Source organism: Teleopsis dalmanni, chromosome 1 (assembly GCF_002237135.1).
Source record: "Teleopsis dalmanni isolate 2A chromosome 1, ASM223713v2, whole genome shotgun sequence".
Taxonomy (NCBI): Eukaryota; Metazoa; Arthropoda; class Insecta; order Diptera; family Diopsidae; genus Teleopsis; species Teleopsis dalmanni.
Window position 1 is genome coordinate 194,606,066 of NC_051846.1, and position 7,514 is coordinate 194,613,579.

The window sequence follows — 7,514 nt, forward strand, 5'->3', positions numbered from 1 at the left end:
CCCAGTATTTTAAATTAGTAATACTAAATTGTAAATTTTTATATGAATACATTAATTAAAAATGTTTGTTATGAACAAATAAATAAAACATACATTTTTCGATTGATAAAACTTAACAGCATTTGTTCATCGTTTACTCCAAAAACCTCACTCAGTCTCTTATAAACATTTACTTTTTGCGTTTGTTCGCTGATGTGCATTTTTCGCACTTGCTCCAGAAAGCTCAATACCGCTAGTTCCAATTTCTCACAACCTGCTTGAGGCAGACGAGCATCTGTTAGACTCATTAATTGTAAAACCTTAAAACAGCAAACAGAAAATTTATGCATGTTGTTAATGTAGATTTCATTATAAACTTGTTTAAAGGATTACTCTTATCACTAATTCACCATCCATTGTATCATGTTCATCATTGGAGTTAACAGCCAAACGTCCAACAATAGCTGAACCTATTATATATACCAGCCAAGTTAACTGCAGTTCATGTATAGTAATATCCATGGGATTAGCATTTGGTGTTTGTAATAAATTTTCATATTCACGCGCTTTTTGATCAAAATGTTGTACCAGGAGAGCACATGTTTTATCATATTCACAACGTTCAATCACAGACAGTTGCTCTAGCTGTTGCTGCACCATACAAAGATCATCTAAAGGATCTTCCAAATTATCACGCACCGTTACTGGTACCGATTCTAGACGGGACTCAATATAGGCCTTTGTTACTTCCGGTGTATATGTGCCCAATAAATGTGGTTCAGGAGATTTAACATACGGCACTGATGCCACCATACGTTGCCATAGTGTCAGTAAATAATGTACACTGTTAGGTGCAAATTGCCACATCTATAAATTAATTACACATTTTATATTTTTTTGAAAATAAATATGAGAATAAATTTTCTTTCTTACCCGTAAAGATTCTACTGTAAATTTTGCTATAAGTTCTATTGCCTCGGGATAGCAAGGTACAGCTATTAATTCACCCAATTGATAATTTGATTTTAAACGCGCCAAGAGTCTACAAAATTCGTGATAGTTGTCCGCATCGCTCAAACCCTAAAAAGAACAATTTATTTATTATTTACTTTAATTAATACTACAAATGATAAAAAAAAACTATGAATTCCAAAAAAGTATTGGTAATACTAGAAATCACATATTTAAATGTTAATTGAGTTGTTCAAGAATTTGAATAATTTTTTGTTCGAACAAAACATTGATGATAAATATATTTATGCATGACAAGTGACTGTTTCTATGTCTACGTGGGACATGACTATGTCCAAACCTCAATTGGTATAGGGTAATCATTGTTGGATTGTTGATGAATCTCTTTTCTTGAACAAACTTTCTAGAAGAAAATGCTGGCTTGGTATGAATACGCGACATGCAATGGAAACCGGATACAGTACGTACTGTTCACTTTTTCAAGACTGGAAGTTGTTTTAAAGCGTCTTGCGAAATAGGGTACATACCAAAGCAATGTATATCGCAATAGCTTATGCAATTAATTACTTGTTTTCATAAAAACAGCATGTTTTTATAATACTCAAACAACTTAAAACACTACTAGAAACATTTACACACTATTGTTATGATGAATTCATAGTTTTTTTTTTTTTTTAAATAGAAAATATGTTCAGTGTTTCTATTTCTTTAATTTGAAAACATACATGTAAATTGACGAGAATGTTTTTGACTCCTTCCACTAAATTAGTTAAAAATTTTGTGCGTTCGGAATTATTAAAAAGCGACCTACGTACTGATGTCATCTGAAAAAAGAAACAAGTTAAAGAAATAATATACAATAAATTTCACAATTTATTACTTGCACCAAACATTGTAGAGAATATTGCGCTAAACCATTTGATAATATCTGATACAAATCAAAAAATAATTTTAATGTGTTTGGATCAAGGAATGCTGGACGCCATGATGTTGGTATCTGAAATAATCAAAGCATAAAGAAAACAATTAACGCAATTATAATATAATAATAAAAATTATATTCTTAGTATTTTTTCTTAATCCAATATAAGCTAAAAGAATTAATGAAATATTCACTTACTTGTACACTATTCATATCATCGGAGGATTCATCTGTTGAGCTACCAATGAAATCAAAACTTAAACAATTCTTTGTTAAACGAAGCACATGCGATATAAGCCTATAACATTTAAATATAGCAAATATTCAAAAATATTATATATGTATAATAAAACTATACCCTCGTTTAGAATCATCCAAAAAGTTTAAGTTTTTGCTAGTGTCCCTCGCAGTTACAAGTAGCGAACAAGATAATAAAAATATATCGTAAAGTTGATGATCCCTAAATGAAGTACCTATTTTGCGGCTCTTTAAAAATGAGAAATTTGCATCCAATTCTATGAAAGTGTTCATTTCTGAAACCAATTGTGATAAAATTTGAACACCAATCGTACAATGTTCTACAGACCCCTAAAACAGCAACAATAATATTAACACATAATAGACATTATTAATTAGTTACACGTACTTGTAAAAATTTTTTAACATCTTCCAAAATGTTTTGAAATATAAGTTCAGATTCATATGCATCAAACCATCCATATTTTGTGATTTTTGCAATCAATGTAACCAACGCTTGCACCACGTAGTGTACAAGATTTGGTCTCGTTGCCAAATAGTTGAGCACGTAACTCCTAAAAGTATCATATATTGAATTATATTTACATACACAATTTTATAGCAATTATTAAACATTACCTTATATCAATGCGCTGCTCTAAGGTAAGTCCTTGCAATAATTTTGTAAGTGTGGTAGCTGCTAAGAGTTGTGCATAACTTGAATCCGCCCGATCAAGCAACATCTGACATTTCGGCAGCGCATCTGGACTGCTAACAAATTGCACTAATGCTTTCTCGGCATCTGATCTTATTGCAGAGTCCGTTGCTTCGTACAATTGCTTGCAAAGAATTTCAAGCTGTTGTACTTCCTGCACAAAAATATGTATATGCTTATAAAATGTAAATAAAATATATTTTTAATTTGTAATTAATCCACAACATAACCTAAATTGAAAGGGAGTTGCTATTATTAAGCGGCTTTAATAATTATCATATATATTGTTTTTAGTGTACCCATAATCATACATTGTTTACTCATATATATAATATTGAAGGATTTGTAGTGTATTTCTTCATAAATAAATGTATGTTTCTCACCATTGAGTGTAAAATTTTATTATTTTTATTTATGCTGTTTTGCTTACCATTTTTATTTTCAATTATATGGCGATGTTTGTATAAGAGTGCGCTCTAAAGTTATTGTTTTTAATTTTTAACTAAAAATACTAACATTTGACTGCTATCGTCAGTTAGTAAATTTAGTTCTTTAAAAACAAATCGCTGGACTAAAAATATTCTTCACTTAACGACAATTGTTATTAGCAACATTTAAGTTTGCTGGTTCCACAATAAAGTTCTATTTTTTGCAAATAACACAGAAGCGTGGTGTGTGTTCAGTGGAGTTCAGTAGATGTGGTGAATTTCTAAGAAATTGGGAAGTATTAAAATGAATAAAGTATGATACGTAGGATGAAAAACAATAAATATAATCATGTGTTTGTTAGGAATATTTAAAAACTTTTTTAAAATCTAGACATATTTAATGATTCTGTAATAAATATATAATTATAACAATGCATATTTACTTAATAAATTTGGTTTATTGTATAATTCTGTGCATTAAGTGTGTGCATTAATGCTTTGAGCACTTGGTGTTCGAATATGATTCGGATCTAACTAATATTTTACTCGATCACATTGAATCACTCGAAAATAGTGTTCGAGTATTTACTGTTATATGAATTTGTTTACTTCATTATAGTAAAATAAAATATAATACAGTTTTACTGTTTGTATTTTTCACGCAGTGCGAACATTTAAATTATTTAATTTAAATCCTAGTTTTTAATTTGGACAATATTTAATATATTTATATAAAACCAATACATATAAATATTTATTTGACGCCTTTTTAGAGTCATAGTACTCCAAAAATTAAAATACGGAACAAAATTTTTTCATAAATCTAAACAAAAACTCACTTCATTACACTTGAACTGAATTCAGAAGTTGAAATCTTTGATTTCGAAAAGAAAATACTAATTTCTAATACGTAATACGTAATTCTATTGTTATAGATGATATAAAGGATGTCAGCATTAACATATTCATATAAATTTAAAGTTTCCTTTGTTTCTGTGTATCAAAAAGTACGATATATAGACTCTTCTTGTATATACTCTTTTCATAATGAAAAGAAGAAACTTTCTGGCATTATACGACTTATTAATTTTTATAGATAGATCAAAAATGGATTAAAGCGTAGGGAACTAGAGTTTTCTTCCTATTTGCAGATATAAACCATTCTCTTCGGTTACCTATTGAAGTCATGGATTTTCGGGCGTAAGTATAAGCGATGAAGCGAATTGCAAATTACATCTAGGACAAATGCAGTATTGTCATTTTAAATGACAGTCAATCGACAAATAAAGATCTTTAATCTTATATCATAAAATCAAAGCTTGTAAAAAGTGGAACTAGTTTTCCGGACATAGAAATAATGAAGAGGATAAAAAACCAGATGTCTTAGCTCACATTCATTGGTTATACTCTTATTAGTACCTGTGTAGGTGCCATTGGGGATCGTTATAACAGAAGTAGTAAACTCTATTAATATTAGTGAACTAGTGTTAAGCAATACAAACTACAATCATGTATAATATTCTGGAACACTTGGCGTCATATAACAAGATCAATTTTAGGAAATTTTTTTATACGGAGAGCTTGAATACTTTTTCATTGGTATATAAGAACCACCCTTACAGAGAAACTTTTATTATTGTTGTAGAAATTGTGAAAACTTACAAAATAAACAATCAAGCATTGCCAAGTTTTGTCTTCCTGAAAAAACGATTTTTTAAATACTTCTTTGACAGTTTATCCATTCATCGGTAGGATAAAAGATAAATTCAACGCAATTTATCTCTTTTCATCTCTTTAGGTAACTTTTAATTTAATGGGTTTGAAGGCTAGAGACTGAGTTATCCTGAGAACTTTAATGTCCGTGGACAACTAAATATACTGCAGCTTCACAAATTAATTATTTTTTGCTCTCATTAAATTTTCTATTCTAAGTACATTAACCCGTAATACCAATAAAAATTTGCTGATCCAGAAGGCTTAAGTCCAAGAGTATTGACTGTTTAGTATACATAATTATAAAACAATTTGTTAAATGTAAATTCCTTCGCAGATAGAAGTCATTACTTATTTTATTCTCAGCTACCATTTTTTACTATTGGACCGAATAAAGAAGAGAAAAAAAGTGACGACTCTGTCCACATAACAGTCATGGTGAGTTCAAGATCACCATAGTTCTAAACCTACAATCCTAGGTGGTGGTCTTGCCTATTGATCGGCATTCTTCGTACATCTGAAACTCTCACTGAGTGCTGTTGTGGCAGGGATAAATAAATAAAACTACTTAAAATTCGATAGAATAAGGTGATGTTATGTTACTGCTACTTTAGTTTGAACCTCCCAACTTCAACCTTGTGAGTGGAATTGAATAAAACGGAGTCATGTTGTAATTCAGTACCTTGAATTTCAATTGGCTGTCATTGGATGTTGCATGACACCATCTGTATACGAAAATGTTTCTTATAAAAATACACTATTATTTCTCAATTAGTAAATTTCTGTTAAAGTACTGTACAGATGAATATCTGAATGGCGCATTGACTGGCATAAGTTCTCTTTTCTTTTAACCATCTGTTTTCTCTCTATATATAATGATATTATCCTTTAATCGCTTAACCCTATTCTATAGTTCAAAAGTAAAAACAATTAGTGAACACAACTGATCTTATTTATTATATTTTTACACAACAGCGTACCTCAAAACATAGACTACAGGTATCCCTTAATGTGATCTTCTAAATACTTTGTAAATAAACTAAATTCAAAAATATTTTAACAATTAACTCTGGGAATTAATTTGTTAACTAAATAACTATTCTGTCCTTGCTATTCTACTTGTTACTATATAATTCATACAGTTATTGTTTATATTATTAATAAATGTGCAGTAACCGATATTTGAATGATATTGGAGTTTTGAATGATTAAATCTTTGTAATACCCACCTATTTGAAGTATTTACCATAATTTTTAAATTCGTGGATCTCTACTCGCTATTGCTCTATCATGATGCGTACAAGCAGTTGTATGTGTTACGTGTAGAATCTTATAACAAGCAAGCAAATAAATAATTACGAATGAGTGAATGCTTGCGCAGAAAAACAAGTGTTATTACGTGTGTAAAAGATCTTGAGTGAATGAAATGAACACAAGCAAATAATGGAACAATCAAATGACTGATTAGCTGAGTTTTCTGTAGATATCTTGTAAGTGTATAAAAATGATATTCATTCTGAAAATGAATGATTCTTTTATTGCATTCCTTTTTTATCCTTTCAAAAAATAAAACCCAATTAAAAAGAGTAATAAATTGTTATTTTTATTATTTATTCAAGATAAAAAACAAATTGTTATAATTTTCAAAAATACTTTATTCAATAAATAAATTTAATAAATAAAAAACTTCAATTTTAAACATTGTACATTTTGCATACACTTAAAAATTATTTTTTTTTAATTGTTTAATTAAATAACTTTTATTATTATTGTTAATGAAATAAATATTTGAAAATTGATTGAAAATTATGGTTAAAGTTCAGTCAGAGAATATTGTATATATAAAAGTTAAAATGCATATTAAAAAGAAATGTTATAGCGAAAGACTAACAAATAAATAAAATAAATAATTAAGTAATTAAATAAATAGTTAAATTAGAATTATACCATTTATTAAAACTTAAACTAATAAAAGCACTTAAAATATTTAATGACTAAACAAAGTATGTAGAGTCTACAAAGTCTTTAATAATAAGAAATTATTTAAAAAAAGTGACAAAGTAGAGCGTTACAAAGAGGTAAATGGTGTTCCAAAGCAACAAATATAAAAGTGTAAAATAAAAAATTATATTTTATAAAAATTAAAATTTCCGTATTAACTTTGAACTTTATATATGGCTTAGCACCGCACAGATATTCTTATGTTTTTATTTTAACTAAATAAAAGAATAAATACTACAACGTATAGACTTCCACCTTTAAATGACCCATAGTAGTGTTGAGAAGATTGAAAGGGGATGACGTGAGTAAGAGAAGTATTTTGTATTTATTTTTGGTATTATTTCCGAAAAGCCAATTATATTGCAAATTATTTAAAATTAAATAGAGTTGTTATAATTGTTTAATTAATAAATTATTGTAATTTACATTTAATAATGTCAGAATTGTTGACATGTAGTAGCCGAAACTAGTCCTAGCATAGAAAAGAGAAAGCATTTGCAGACTAAATTGGTAGTTCGAGTACTCAGCGCAATAGTGTTTAGATATT

The 7,514-nt window shown here is 28.5% G+C and overlaps 1 protein-coding gene across 1 annotated transcript; it reads right to left on the reverse strand.

The window, feature by feature from the left end:
• Position 1: 1 nt before the first annotated feature.
• Positions 2–3,495, reverse strand: LOC119666988 (ran-binding protein 16-like; the record flags this gene model as incomplete). Its single annotated transcript, XM_038076266.1, has 11 exons — positions 3,256–3,495; positions 2,750–2,979; positions 2,520–2,685; positions 2,232–2,461; positions 2,072–2,171; positions 1,832–1,948; positions 1,677–1,775; positions 913–1,059; positions 373–846; positions 94–299; positions 2–23 (listed from the first exon to the last, which is right to left on the reverse strand). Coding segments are annotated over exons 1-11 (1,794 nt in total), but the record flags the coding sequence as incomplete, so codon positions are not given.
• Between the last annotated feature and the right edge of the window lie 4,019 nt (positions 3,496–7,514).